The 16093-nt window shown below is 39.9% G+C and overlaps 1 protein-coding gene across 1 annotated transcript; it reads right to left on the bottom strand.

Moving 5' to 3' along the window:
* Positions 1-476: 476 nt before the first annotated feature.
* On the bottom strand, positions 477-12511 carry LOC115774908 (dihydroxyacetone phosphate acyltransferase-like). Its single transcript, XM_030722375.1, is given in 21 exon segments — positions 477-2873; positions 2967-3031; positions 3399-3492; positions 3600-3693; positions 4256-4396; positions 4494-4573; positions 5806-5982; positions 6433-6531; positions 6975-7213; positions 7847-7955; positions 7958-7976; positions 8349-8500; positions 9003-9056; positions 9059-9077; positions 9194-9333; positions 9504-9575; positions 9578-9632; positions 9710-9886; positions 10757-10907; positions 10909-10946; positions 12488-12511. Coding segments are annotated over 21 exon segments (2043 nt in total). The 3' UTR covers positions 477-2829.
* Positions 12512-16093: the final 3582 nt, after the last annotated feature.

Below are 16093 nucleotides of genomic sequence, written 5' to 3'. Positions count from 1 at the left end.
TACATCAGTAATGATAACTTATGCTCACTTCATCTTTTAATCTGGTACGATCAAAGAGTTCCTCTCAATATCTGAGCCACAGGAGTACTTACTATTACACGAACACTGGGTGTTCGATAATGGAGTGAATGTTAATCAGCTGGATCATCTTCACCTCACAACCCAGTTTATCTACAGAAGACATTTCAGGCTGAGAACTGTATTTAACAAGATTTTAATAATATACTTTTTTTTTTCCATTTCACCAGCCTGTACATTCAGTACTAAAAGGCTCTTGTACATTGACCTGCCACTTCATTAGGTACAGTAATGCAATCCAATGGCATTTACATAAATGGTGTGGACTAAATTTTTAGGAATACTTAAATATAATGCAGCCCAGCAAACAACCATGAACAATAACCATAAGCTAGATTTAACACCTTTATGACAACATTAAGAAAAGCTAAAATATACCAGCTTCACAAAGCTGATGTATTCAGATGAATTAGATTTCATCAGTGCACCTAATAACGTGGCTATTAACTGTAAATGCACACAAAGAAATCAGATCTTTAGACATTATGTAACAGCCGTTACTCAAATGAGGAAACAAAGCAATTCAAACACAAATACATGAACTTTTGCAGGTTGTTGTTCTACCAACTTTTCTTTGTTGCAGAGCTACTTTAAGTTCGCTTCAAGTTTTACAAGCTCAACATTTGGATAATGGGTGAACAAATAAAGCTGAATAAACAAGTTGTTGCAGAAAAGTTTGAAGATATTGCGATTTGTGTTTTGGCTAAAGCAGAAAAATCTGACAGTATATGGACGAAGGTGTTGGGCCACACCTCTTAATCTGTCAGGTGTTTCATGTAGTCCCATTGCCACAGGTGTATCAAATTAAGCAGCCAGCCACATAGTCTGCCTTTACAAACATTTGTAAGCATGGTGCTACAATAGGTTGCCAGAGATGCAACAAGTCACTTTGTGAAATTTCTTCCCTCCTAGATAGTCCAAGATCAACTCAGTGGTATTGCAAAATCAAAGTGTTTAGGAACCACAGCAGCAAGGTCTGTAACAAAACAGCGACTACATAAAGTGACAGAGCAGGGGTGCTGAGGCACATAGTGCATGAAAAAGTCGCCAACACTCTGCTGGCTTAATAAAGTTGCAAACCTCCTCTGGCATTAACATCAGCACAAAAACTGTGCTCCGGGAGCTTCATGGCATGGCTTTCCATAATCGAGCAGGTCCCATAGGTGTAATGTGCAGGTGGCCCAGTACGTTTGGCAGTATAGTGTATCTTGGAGAGTTCCCAGTCTTCCTTTGCAGTACGGTTCAGTCAGAACTTTTCCTTGCATCACAGAAAGCTGCTTGTGTATCAGGGTTTTATTAGTTTGGCCTTATAAATTCTATCACAATTTTGTGGGTTTTTTTAATTTGGATTTTTAGGAGCACAGTTACTCAAATTCCACCAATATAGCACCAGTCTCTATTTTTTGACATTTGTGGATTTCTTTACAACAAACCTAAATTAGGTGCTTTTTTGTTTCCCCATCAAAGTTCACAGGAACCTTTAACAAGATTATTTAAAAATGTGCTTAAATCTTTTTAAGTTTCAACTCAAACATGGCAATTTTGACAAAATTTGTAACCTGTGCCAACACACACACGTTTGGCATTGCCCTTTTTTCTTTGCCTCCAAAGAATCTTCCAGCAACATCTCAAATTTGCTGCTGATAAATTGGTGGCAGGAGTGCACAGATAAGAATCAACCTAATAAACTAACAAACCTCATTTTACCTCAAACTTTGATTTCCAAAAAAAAAAAAAAAAACCACAAAAATTCCTTCCTTCTGAATTTCCTTGTCTTTCCCCTTTCTTCCTTTCTAAGTACATAACCAGTCTGCATCGCTTTTAAAAATATGAATAAAGGTTGAATAATTAATCCCCTTTCAGATATTTTAACCTAAATAAGCTTGAGAATTTAAATTCCCACAAACATGCTGCTTTGGTATAGCTGGTAGTGCTTCAGTATAACTTCAATTTTATATTGAGTTTGGCAACTTGATGATCCTGGCATTGGACTCTACTGTGTAAACAAAGACATGTACTTCCTGCCCGTGTAGCTTGGAGTGTTGGCAAAAGGCCTGAGGATGGGTAGAAAACCTGAAGCAGGAACTGTGGTATCTGGTGCTAAAACTTTACCCGAAGTTCAAATATGAGAAAACACAGCCAAAAAAATAAATAAAAAAAAACAGCACCACAACATACAATTAGGATAGAGGTCCACACCACATAGCATGAATACATTTGTTAAAGTGCTCAAAAGGATAGGAGTGACTAAACAGCTAACGGACGAATATAAAGCTTGAATGAAAGAGCAAACAGAGAAACATAAGAGCCACAATCAGAGTTAGGAACACATTTCAAATGCATTAACAGAGAATGGCCCCTGTGCTGAGTGAAGATGGCACAGAAGCTTTCACAAGGCCGCTCATATGAAAAAGGTCAGTTATTCAAAATGAGCCAAAGAAGCTTAGCAGTGTACCTTCAAAGGCTCCACTCATCATGTGGTTTTATGTAGATTCATAAAAAGGTTTTTAAAAGTCTGAGAAGGGGGAAAAAAAAAAGAAGAAAAAAAAAAGCATTTTGAAAAGAGGCGAGGAGAGAAGAAAACTCTAGAAGCAGGGTTGAGCTGTCTCCAGATGGCACATTTTTTGTTCCATCTCTCACAGAAAGCCGTAGGTAGACCCGGACGATTCGTACCAAACCGCGTGGAGCAGCGCAACACCGGCACATTGCGCGGACCATCCTCGATGCCCTTTGGCTACTGAGGTTGTTGAATTAGAGGCGAGCAACAACAGATTTCTGAGTAGGGAGTTTTCCTTCTGTAGGGACATAAAATAATGTGCCTTTTAAAGCACACTCAACCAATATGCAATCTGACTGGTTGTTTAGACAACTGACAACTTATTTCTTACCAAGAGTGTCTTCCAAGGAGCTCAACATCACCTTGTTGAGCTTTAAAGTTCCCTGTTCTTCTCCTCTGAAGGCAAAAAGATTGACGCAATTGTTACTTTCAGCACTAAAAACAAGAGACTACTTCATTAAAAATGTAGTTCCAGTGGCACTTTATGGTGTAATACACTACTAAAGGAACGCCACCCACATTTCTTAAAAATCAATGCTGCAGTGGTATTGTGGGGTGGAAGTAAAAATTACTGGGATGATATCAACACTAAAGCAAATAAAATCCAAACCATCTGCCCAAATAGATACCAACAGAGATAAGTGAGGTAATATATTTACCTGGGTGGGTAGATTAAAACTAAACCTCAAAGAGCTTTGTGGTTTCTAGGAGTTCCAGTCAGTCAATCAAACCAAAAATGGGACAATGAGTAAAACCAACATACCCTTTGATTTTCCGCACAGCTCCAAGTCTTATCAAAGCTGCCAGAGCGTTCTTCTGTAGGTCCGATGACAACACCTCAATGTATCTTACTGTACCTGGATAACACACGTGCACTTCACATTTAGTCATTTGTATAGACTGAAGGTAAAAATAAATCACAGGCAGAAATAAGTTAACAAATGAGAAACTTAAGAAGAGAAACCTGTAAGAAGATGCTTGATGATAAACTTCCGGACACCAGGAATAAACTGTTTTTCTGCCAGACCCTCTTCTTCACACAGGAACCTACACACTACCTGTCACCACAAACACAAACAGGAAACTGTTAGGACTGGTGATGAGCCAACAGCACCCTCTAGAGGACATCTGCACAAACACCATAATACAACCATTCTGATGACTTTGTCCTGATACTGCAGATCAATTTGTCCATGAAAATATTCATGTTTTTGTGCACGCTGTACATGCACCTAAATGGTACCTGGAATTATATTCAAATCCAATAAAGAATACAAAGCGACAAAGTGGTGTGTTTATTTTGTCCACAAAGTGTTATGACATGGTGAACATTAGCTTTGTGAAATTTGGGGAAAATGTTTGATCTAAAAGGGCTGAAAGTTAACGTGCCATAATGAGCAGTGTAATAAAATATAGAAATCTATGCAAACCTGATAAAATTATCACAAAATCAAACGCTCTCCCTTCAAATAAAATGGTCAACATGTTTTAATTAGAACCAGACTTCCTTTTCTTTAATCAGGCAACCTGCACTAAATACAGGATGGACTCTTCCACCTTGTTATATATAGAACATGACTCAGCTGACTCATGTCCAAAACTACACTGTATACGTCTCACCTGATATCCTTGTAGGAATGGATCGAGAACACTGGTGAGGAAGGCCAAAGTCCTGTGCCCTCTGTCCGTTATCAGAACCTCCTGCTGGTTAATTTGCAGAGTTCCGGTCTTCAGCAGCAGGTAACAGGCCTCCTCAAAGTCCTGCCAGACAGGAAGTGAAAGAAATGTCACAATGGCCATACAATAATTTAAGCAAAATTAATGTGGAGTACAGTTGCATAGAGAATGTGTTCCTCACCTGCAGAGTAGCACCTGGACAGAGGATGAACTCGTTGGAAAAGATGTTTCTCAGAAAGCTGAACCTGTTGTAGATCTCCTCTGGAAAACACACAAACGATAACATTCAGGACAACATGTGCTGTATTTAGTCTTCTGTAGATCCGTATCATAGTAATTCATCTTCTTTTAGCTGTTCCCTTTAGGGGTCACTGCAGCAAATCATCTGCCTCTATCTCACCCGATTACTACCAGCCTCCTCTGTCACACTAACCCTTCACTACATCCATGAACCTTCTTTCCTCCTGCCTGACAGCTCCATAATTAGCATCCTTTTCCGTGTAACCACTCTTCTCTTCACTGAACACGTCCAAACCATCTCAACCTTGCCTCTCTAACTTTGTCTCCAAACTGCTCAACCCTGAGCTGCTCCGCTGATGTACTCATTTCTAATATTGTCCCTCCTGGTCACTCCCAGAGAAAACCTCAACATCTGCAGCTCTGCCACTTCCAGCTCGCCCTCCTGTCTTTGTTAGTACCACCGTCTCCAAACCATACATCACAGAAGGTCTCACTACCATCTTGTAAATCTTCCTTTTCACTCTTGCTGTCATCCTTCTGTCACAAATCATCCTTGACACTCATCACCGCCCACTCCACCCTGCCTGCACTCTCTTCTTCACCTCTGTTGCTTTGACCCCATGTATTTATCCACCATCACTACCTCCACTCTTTGCAGCTTCACTGTTACATCTGTATCATAACTAGTGTCCCAGTGTAAACAAGCGGAATTCAAGAGAACATTTTTCTCAAAAGTGTTTAGTTTTCTTTTAGTTTTTATTTGTTCCATTGTTAGTTTTAGACTTTGTAATATGGGGTGACGTTTATAAAAATAAAAATACCATGACAGATTAAGAATCTCCACAGAATCTGATGTAGACTGTACAATTTTATTTATTTAACCTTTATTTTACCAGGAAAATCCCACTGAGATTTAAAAACTTTTAGAAGGGAGTCCTGGCTAAGACTAGCAGCAATATACAGTTACATAAAAAAAAAAAACAGAAGTGAATTAAAATAATTTTTAGAGTCATATTTTTTTTTCCTGTCATTAAAAAATGAACTTGATGCTCAGTTGGCACAAAATTACTTTGAAAGGCTGAAAAGGAATTTTCTGGAGACAAACTGTCACCTCTGAGTTCCGTTTCCTGTTAAACAGTTCAAAGTAGATTTAATCTGCGATATTCTAACAGTAGTACTACTTGTATTTGTTTTACCTGTATTGCTACCAGCACTCATAATGACCTGAAGAAGTATAATGATGCAAATCTTACGTTTCCTGTTAGAAGCAGCAGAGTGGATGGCTGAGGCCAGCAGGGCCGGTCGGATGAAGATGTGTAATGCCTGATTCCTGTAGGAGACGCAGGAGAGTATGACGACTGCCTTGCTCAGGAGTTCCTCTTCTGGAGTAATGGCACTGTGAGTCTCTCCCGGCCCCTGTTGACCTCCTACTGCAAGACAAAATTACTGTTCATTTACTTAAGTTTTTTTTTTTTTTTTTTTTTTTTAAACCACTGATTTAAAAAAAGACGTGATTTTCTACACACCTGCAGGGGTGTTTTTTTCTAAAATGTGTGAAATGAAGCTAAAGAGACATTAAAACTGTTGTTAATTGCATTGTGTTTTAATTGGTGTCAAATTAAAAAATTTCTAGCTGTCCTTTAGTTGACTGCCAGAGTCACGGCCCCTTAAAAGACTTTTTAAACAGAGCTAATCTATTTTTCCCCAAACAAAGGCGGCCTGCTTAAAGGCCGGTTTTGTTCGGAAAAGTAGATTATTTGTACTGGACTGCGTTACAGCTAGATTCTTTAAATGCGGTCTTCAGCTCATGTTTACATATCAGTGCTAACATTACAAGGATAAAAAATAAGGACACAGAGAAAGCCAAGATAAAAACAAACCTTGTTCCAACGCCAGCTGGACTCTTCCCTCAGAGATCCGTACTAGACCTCGATGAAGGGAAAGACTGGAGGCAACAACCTCAGAATGAGGTATGTGGTCTAAAAGAAAAGTCAAAGAGAGAAAAGTCAAAATAGAACTAGATGAGGAAAAAAAGAATTGTGGCTATCCCACGTTCTTGAGCTGCATATCAATATCAAATTTATTACTATAAAACATCTGTAGTTTTTTAAGTTTACATCCTCTCTGTCTCGTGTTTGCAAAAAAGCTTTACAAACAAATGGAACTGCGACATCTTTACAAGTTTACTACAAACTGTGTGAATGTATGCAAGTCTCTCCACTGCAACATCACCCAGTAGGAGGAATAGTTGTCTTTAATCTCAATATGCAAAAACAGACCGTGGTCAACTTTATAACAAGGTTATGCTTAAGCTACAGATTTGATTTTTAATATGGCCTCCTCTTAGTCATTTCACTTTAGTATACTGAGTTTTTATTATTGCTGAAATGGCCAATAAGGGATTACTGGGCTCGTACTGTACCCGGCCAGTGGAGGAAGGCTCCATACTGACGAGAGAGGTCCCTGAGCCACGCTGCTTGTTCAGTGAGCTCATCGAGTGCTGTCCCTCGACTCTGCCCGTCCGCCTGGTTCTGGAGCAGCACAAAGGCCAGAAGGACCCAAGGCTTCAGGACCATGTTCTCCTCCTGGGCCCGCACCAACCTGTAGGCTGAATCGTTCACAAAGCTGAGGAGTTCCTCGCTGGGTCTCATGGGGATGTGTCTAGAATTGAAAAGCTCAACGTTAGTCCATGTTTTTGAGGTAAAACCTGCATCTGTAACAAGCTTAAATGATAAGATCACGAGGACTCATTTGGTTTAACAAATAAATAGTAAAAATGTGACCTCGGCCCGCGGGCCGCTTCTGGCCCCGCCCCCTTCTGGTCCACAAATTGATATAAAAAAAAAAAAAAAAAAAACAAACATACAATTTGGCCCTTTAGGTTACTTTTGACATTTCGCCTTCCCCTCCAATCAGGAGGGTTAAGCGAAATGTCAAAAAAGTAACTTAAAGGGCCAAATAGTATGTTATTTTTGACATCAATTTGTGGACCAGAAGAGGGCGGAGCCAGAAGCAGGCCGCAAGTTTGGGCACCCCTGGTATAGAGGATACACAAAATGTATAATATCCAGCACAGATACTAATAAGGATAATGTTTTCAATCTTTTAAAGTACAGAAAATAACATTTTATTTATTTATTGAAGTATGAGGACTAAAGTAGAGAAATGACACCAGGCCAAGTTAGAGCTTTGATTTGAGCCATTCTCACAGACTAGTAAAAGTTGAGTTTAGTGCAAAAATCGAGGTATTTAAGTCCTTTCAGACTATAAGTTGAATTTAATGGTGTATGATACCTTGGTATCAGGTTGAACTGCTGCGGTTTAACTCTGCTCTCAGCTAAACTTCTCACAGACACAGGCTGACCAAAGTAGACGTGGATGCTGCCGTAGTCTTCACTGAGATCTTTCTGGCTTTAAACAGGCCCTACAGAGACGACAGGAAGAAGAGCACATGGAGTGATTTACAATAAATCTTTAAAGAGAGAGAATCACTCACAGTTACACTGTAGTCTCTCTGACCCATTTTCCAATACCAGCTTAGTTTGTGTCACTTTTCTGTTAATAATTCATTCTATTATCATACAGTGCGTTGATGGGTCTGCAGGTGAAATTAATTTCGACTCTTCTTTGAAATAGAAGTCAGTCAAAAACAAGAAAACTGTGTTTGATCTGACAAGCTGGTTTACACGTCCAAAATAAATAACTTTCTGCACTTGAGAATGCCAACTACAGCTTTGCTGTCATTATGAATTAATGATTTTCTGTTCACGGTATAATCATGTCTGATGTTACTCACCGAAGTGGATTCTTTGGGTTTTGGTATGCCCAGCAATTCCCTGGCATAGAGCGCCTCCTCCAGAGTCCTCTCATAGCTGATACTGACTGGGACCAAGCTAACGTCAAACACTTCCCCTTTAAGAAACGGGTCCATCACTATATTTAACAGACCTGGAGGAGGACACAAAGAAAAGTATGAAAGTAAAAAATATATATACAAATAAAATAATAGATTAAAAATAGGCTGCATCACACAAAAAAAAAGGAAACTTTTCAGAGGTGTCAGAAGTAAGACCTGATATTTGAAATCTCCACGTGGCTGTGACAAACTTGCTGGTCAGAGAATTTGTGTGCTGCCGTACTGACTGTAGTGACTGTCTAGTTTTTGAATTTTGGGCTTGAGTGAACCTTTTCAATTTCCAGTTTGTGTCACACTTTTCAAGTTTCACTACCACCCGGCTAGTAGTTTGTGAGTATTTCCAGACAAACATGAAAAACAGCAGGTAACTGTGGCATTTTACAAGCAGTCAAAGCAATCACAAGGACAACAGGCAAAGAAGTTATAACAAAAAAAAAGTCTGACTTTCGATCTATTATGGGTGTTTTGTGGAGTAAAGTTTGTTTTCCCATAGGGACCTAGGAGGGATAACCAGTGCTTGAACTTGTGCCTTACCCAACTTTGGAGTCAAAGACTTGGCTGTTCGACTTCTGGTGCCCTCTAAGAAAATTCAAGCGGTGCATAACCAGTCTAGAGTTAAGAGATAAAGAGGAGCATAAATATCTACCAGTGCTGTGAACACACACAAAAGAAAAAGTGCATCACTCCATAGCCCATAAAACCCCAACACTACTGAAACTCCTCACCTTGACCATAATCTTGACGTACTCAGAGAAGACAGCCCAGTACAATTTATCTCCACCAAAAGACCTCCGAATAAAGAAAGCTCCAGACATCCGCAGCATCTCCCCAACAACCTTCATCCCATGAAGTCTGCAGGGAAATACTGGTTGAGTTCATGTGCAAATACTGGTGATGTATTTCAAACCCACCTTCAAAAACATACAATCAAGCAGCATTAAGACCTCTCTGACACAACAAAAACTGGACAGCATGAGCTGAACATGTGTACTCAATGCTATCACATTGTACCCACACATGTTCTTTTTTGCTTACCCATGCCAGCAGCAATAACAGGTAGAGCCAGGTCATAGGTGTACAAAATGTATGACATCAGCAGGAAGTCATGTAGCTGCGGTGACTCGTAGGAGTACTACCGGGTGGTTGTGAATGGCCCTGCTGGAGCTAATGACAATGCAAACATAAGTTAAGTGCGTCTGTGCGTGTTTGCGTTACAGTCTTGTCCGCTGTCTTGTACTCACTCTCTGGATGCCCTCTTCATTAACGCAGATGCTCCTGAACAAGGTTTTGAAAACTTTGGTGAGAGTGAAGGCGAAGAAGCGAACTGTGCTGAGCTGCAAGCGGTGCGCCATCTCCTCCAAGATGGCTGCCGCCTCCCCAGCGACTTCATCTGTAGTCATGTCTGTCTCTTTACAAACCTCAACAATGCAAATAATAAGGCCATTAAAAACAATAAAAGATGTTAATAAAAACAAGTTACATTTTTGAATATGGTAATGTGTTTAATGTCTGACATTAAGAAAGCAGGAATATTTTGACCCTCTTGATGACAGTCTATAAACTCAGAGCAAAACTTTGTACTTTGCTATTTGTAGTAGCCCCTGCCTATGCAGTTTTTATAGCATGCTCAATTAGAAACCAGTTCCTGCTGCTTTGTTATAAACATGCACATCTGTCCTTGAATGCTAGTATTAGTCTTAATACTAAACTCCAACCTCCAGGGCTGGAAAAAAAAAAAAAAAAAATCTAACTAGCACAAACTACAGGTCCTCTGATAGCCACAGCAGGATGGCTCAAAAAGCAGATCAGTCTCCAGACTCCCATGTCTGTTTGCTGAGCTTAAACTAAGGTAAGCGAAGTAACTAAACTGGCCCCCTCAGCCATGTTTGCTGTGTTGGTGTCTCCTGAAGCACTTAAATAAATATAAAAAATCATTTGCTCCAGTTTTGGTGAAATTTGATGAAATTGATTAATTTATTTGTATGTATCTAACATGCCACCCTCTCGTCCAGCTGCAGACACTTCTGGCTCCAAGAACATGGCAACAGCCGAGATGCTGAGGCTTTAAAATGTTCATCCTTCCCATACTCTGTGCTTAACTCTAACTCCATGTAAACTTGTTACTTTAGCTTGCTTGCACAAATTTTCTCGTTGCAGAAATCCTCTCAGAAAAAAAAAAAATGCATTAAAAAATGGAAACTGCATGAGACATTTTTCATAACAAAATGTAATCTTCTAAACTGAACAGAAAAATACATCCACCAGGTAGAACCAGAAAGCTAATTTACCTGATTGATGACATAACGCAGCTGATCAGACTGCAGCACCATTCGCTTTAGTTCGCTGGCTTTGCATGGAGTCAATCCTTTATAGAGAACAGGAGTGTAACATCTGAGGGCATATCTCAGGTCACTGGAGTTCCTCCTCTCCTCAGCATATCCTCAAGTCATCTCTTTTCTTCAGCATAGGATCTCTGTGCTGTTAAAGAAACAAGATGCACTATTAGAAACATGCTTTATTCAAATTTCTCTCATGTATATCATGAGTGACACTAAAGACTTAAACCACAGAAAATCAAATGTGTCACTAAAGCTGAGGTGTTCACAGTGTACAAACATGTGATTATGCACTTCAAGCATCTGCTGTCAAATTGCTGCCCTAAATTTTTTAACATAATGAAATACTCACACAAAAGTGTGATTTTGTTGAGCCTGGCTGAGGGGGGGGGGGGGGGGGGTCACAGTTTTGACTGCTCCATACATTGTTTTGCAGTTTGATCTCAAACAATACCTCATATTTTATTTTCTGTTCATTTTGTCTTTAAGAAAAAGTAATCTCTGAGCACCACTCACAAACACTGGTGAAATAAAAAGTGCAATTCTGCCCTCTAGAGGTGTAATAATTCTGAAACAGAGGCCAAAATCAAATGTATGCAATATGTACAGTCATTCCATCTTCCCATACAATGAGACCCTTGTGGAGCTTTGAATGTCTAGTTAAAGCTTGCTAGTCTGATGATGTAATGTTTTAACATTATTCAGGTAACAGGTGAAGTGGAAATACATTAAAATCCTGAAGTTAAAATTACCTTTGTGCTGCTGGCTTACCAGTGTTGTACCAAAAAGTGAATTCTGGTATTTAAACTGTTGTAAATGTGTTGTTGGCCTTTAATCAGTCTAACATATCACAGTCATTTCTCAAAAATCTCTCTCTGGAATAATATCAAGTCATTTTGAGCCAGAGAGTACATTCCTCTCACAAAGTAGAAGCTATAATCAGTTTAATCAGCCTCCTGAAATATATTACAGCACTTTAACGCTTTGTATAGTAACAACACATTAAGTTTAATTGGGATTAAAGGTGCAATGCACACAAATCTTGAGAAAGTAGCTGATTATTTTCCACCACAGTGAAACTGAAGAGAAAACCAGCAGACAGCGGTACCAGGAGGAGCAGGATTAGGAAACACTGTCACAACTGTTGGCTCATACAAGTTTCCCGTTGGGGCTTTCTTCTGACAGGGCTGGTTTAACTCAAAACCTAAGTAGTTTTGGCCTAAACCTAATCAAACTGCGAAAGGAAATTAAAAATAAGCCCAAACTAGTATTTCTGTCAGAAAACGCTGAAAGCAAACTTCAGGGTTACGAGCTGAAGAAAGCGAAGACTCAAGAGATAAAGCAAAGAAACTAGGGGATAGGGTAAAAAAAATTAATTCATTACTTAAACTGACCCACAAACACAAATACGCATTTGCCCAATAACACAACCCACTATGTCCAAAACCCAGCACAACCACATTAAACCAGCAGCTGCAGCTAAGAAACCACGCTACATACGCTTGTAATTACACGTATGTTTCCATGTTAACTACAAAATTAACGTGTGTTAAAAAGCTGCGCAGACGTGCACAATTCGGCACGAACCAATTTGAATGAAATGTCAAGTGTCAAATAGTGGTCACCGAGCGAGGGCGGACAGCTGAGCTAGCTTAGCGCGCTGGCTGAGACCTGCATACCTACCGAATAAACAGCTTTGGAGGCCATGTCACACTTTACAAACTCACGAGCTATGCATCCAGTGAACTTATACGTGCACGCTTCCTTTTGCACAGCCCTGCCTCTTAATATCACAATACTAGCTGATAGCAACGCCTGGAAAACTTCACATGGGCGTATTTAAGTAGTGGCATTTCCGTGGCAGCGTTTTCCTGCCCTCTGTTCACTACGGTGGCTGCACGGGACCAAAACGCCGGATCGTGTTGCGTGTGCCATGTGCGCTCTGTTGTCATTCAGACACAAGTTAGCAACAATATTTTCTCTCTTTTATTTTGCACTCACTCACCTGCTTATAACGTTAGCACAAAATGGGGTCCGAGGCGAACGGGAATAACGACGGAGATTGTTTGTTTCTGGAGCGCGTTTTGGACAAGCTTTACGACTTTGGTAAGTGTGGTTATCTGGCTGGCTAATGTTAGCTTTACTGTCTACTTTAAAAGGCCGTGTGTTGTGTCTGAAATTTGCTATATACTTAATTTTTTAATATTTTTTTGAGTCTTCTTGCTCGGAATAGGGGGCTGGAGAAGTGTCTCTGTTGTATGACATATTGCGTTGTATTAGCCAAAATAATTACTCTATAGTTAGCTTACTAAACTCCTCTTTGTATAATTTGTATAATTGCAGCTCAAAGGGACGTGGCGAGACCAAAACAAGACAGAAACGCTGCACTAAAGGTTTTGAATGAAATACAGGAGTAAATAACAATTTATAATATGCACTCAAGCTCAGGATTCACATCAGAATTAAAACAATTCAATTGTCAAAATAGATTTTTAAAAAAAACTCTTTCCCCTTCCTCTTTAGGCTGCTCCCTTTAGGGGTAACCACAGCAGATCATCTGTCTCATCTCACTTTTTCTTGCATCCTTCTCTGTCACAGTAATCGTCTTCATGTCCTCCTTCTCTGTATCCATGAATCATCTCTGCGGTCTTCTTCTTTTCCTCCTGCCTGGCAGCTCCATATTAAACATCATCTGTCCAGTATGTGGGCAGCACAGTGGCGCGGTGGTTAGCACTGCTTCCTCACAATTAGAATACCATCTGACACTCTAAATTGCCCATAGGTGTGAATGAGAGCATGAATGTGAGTGTGGATGTTGTCTGTCTCTCTGTGTTAGCCCTGCGACAAGCTGGTGACCTGTACAGGGTGTACCCTGCCTCTCGCCCTATGTCAGCTGGGATAGGCTCCAGCCCCCCCACGACCCTGAACAGGATAAGCGGAAGTGAATGGATGGATGTCCAGTATATATCCACTATCACTCCTCTGCACATGTCCAAACTATTTCAGCTTTGCCTCTAAATTTGTCTTCCAAACCGCTCAACCTGAGCTGTCTCAATGAGTATACTCATTTCTAATCCTGCCCATTCTGGGCACTCTAAATGAAAAGGCTGAGATGATGTGGACATGCGCCGAGTAAAGATGCGATGTTGAAGATGAAGCTGCCAGGCAGGAGGAAAGGAGAAACACCACACTGACGATTCATGGACATAGTGAAGGAAGATCTGCAGAGAGCTGGTGTGAAAGAATAGGATGTTAGGGAGGGATGGGGTGAGATGGAGGCAGGTAATTCACTGTGGCAACCCCTAGGGGAAGAAGACATGATTATTTTAGTGCTTCTTCACTGGATCACATTAGTTTCAGATTAGTTGTAGGTGTAGAAATGCAAAGTTACCTGTGCATTAAAAGCCAGGTGTGTGCTACTATCTCTGACTTTAACTTCTCCAACTCATTTTTTTTTTAACATATAAAACACCATACAAACATGAGAATAGAAAGAGAGAAATAATAATAATAAACAAAAAGGGTTGGGGTGGGGGTGGGGGCTAAAAGTAATAAGAAGAGTATCTTACCTATCCCTTTAACTTAGTGACATGGGGGTTAATTACATTATTCTACACTGAGAAGGTAAAGATTTTAGGTACTCCACAAAGGGTGTCCACTTACGAATCTCTGACTTTAACAGAGCTTATATAAACTAAATCTAAGACAAAGCCAAATGTAACAGGGTGGGGAATCTGAATGAATCTTCTGTGTTGATTGATTGATTGATTGATTGATTGATTGATTGATTGATTGATATAGGATCAGGACCAAAACAGAAATCCCATAAGAAGAAAAAACGAAAGAGATGTGAAGAAGAGGAGGTAGAAGAGGATCTCCCTTTAGTGAGGGATGTATGCAGTGATACTGAAGACTACAGAGCAGAGCGGGATGGTGCTGAACAGCAGCAGCAACAACCAAAGGCTGCACAGACAGGTAGGCAGCATAGCAACAAGTTGTGTAACATCCTCAGTGGCTCTATTTTTGTATGTGACTCCTCAGGTAATTTCTTTCTAAATTTTTTTTTTTTTTTTGTATTAATTTTGTTTATCACATTTTTCTCAGGTCCAGCCATCCGGCAAGTGAACCAGGTGGAGGTAGTCACATTTCAAGACCCCACAAAAAAAAGGAACACACAGTCAGCACCATCCCCTAACAAAATACCGGTAAGTCTATTATACTTCAGGTCACTCTGACTATCAATACTCAATTCGTGAAAGCACAGCTGTGGCTGGCAAAGTTCGACTTATGTCAATATAAAAATAAGATCATGGCTCCGGGTAACAACATGACCTCTTCTGTGGTGCAAATGTTTTGTCTGACTACAAGAGAAAAGATCCAACAATAGCATGCTGAAAAATGTCAATTGATGCAGAGAAATGAAGAGATTCTGGTTTGCTGTATAAGATACGGCATGAATTGCTTGACCCTGAGTACTCGACTGTAGATAAAAGATGGATGTAGCCACCAATATGTAACTCAGTGGCATGTGAAGTGCCTTTTTAAAACTTCCAATATTTAGGCTGCTGCCAAGAAGTGAGCATGGATTTGTTTTAATGGGTTGTAAAGACAGTTATCCCAGAGTGAGTCATACTGTTAATAGGATAAATCCAATAATAATGCAGAAGGGAACAACTTGGTTGAGAGGCGAAGCCTGGCAGACAGCAGACTAGACCTGTGATAGTTTTCGTTTGGACAACTGAAAACTGATTTTTACAGACTCCCAATATTGCAAACATGTAATAAACAGCAGTCCCATAACTGTCATAATGCATCACTTTTCCCTTTCTGAAATGCACATTTAAAATACGTTTTCATAAAGAAAACAAGTTAAGAATCATTGTGGCAGATGAAGGCACAGGTAAGACCTGCACTTTGCAGTTGTGAATTGTTACCATCTGTTTCTGCTTGACTTTGTGTCAGTCAAATTTTCAGTTATAATTGTCAGCTTTTTTTTTGGTTGTTTTAAAGAATGAACAAAAAGAGTAGATTAAAAACAGCGCTGGGTGCTACCTACTGAAAAATCTGCAACAGTGTCCTCTTTGCCAACAGGCTTAAAAGGAAGTGTGTTCATATCCTCTTGTCACACGCACAGACAGCGTTTTTTTTTAAAGGAGCTGTCACAGTTCATTCTGCAGCATTTTCATCTTGGAAACTTGTTTTCCATTTGACACTCTGAAACCTGCTAAATCTTACTGTTTGACTGTTTGACCTCCAGCAAACCTCCTTTTATGATCCTCTTGTCACTAC

This window comes from Archocentrus centrarchus, chromosome 24, assembly GCF_007364275.1.
Source record: "Archocentrus centrarchus isolate MPI-CPG fArcCen1 chromosome 24, fArcCen1, whole genome shotgun sequence".
Classification (NCBI taxonomy): domain Eukaryota; kingdom Metazoa; phylum Chordata; class Actinopteri; order Cichliformes; family Cichlidae; genus Archocentrus; species Archocentrus centrarchus.
The sequence above is the reverse complement of the archived record's forward strand: the minus strand, read 5'-3'. Positions and strand labels throughout refer to the sequence as shown.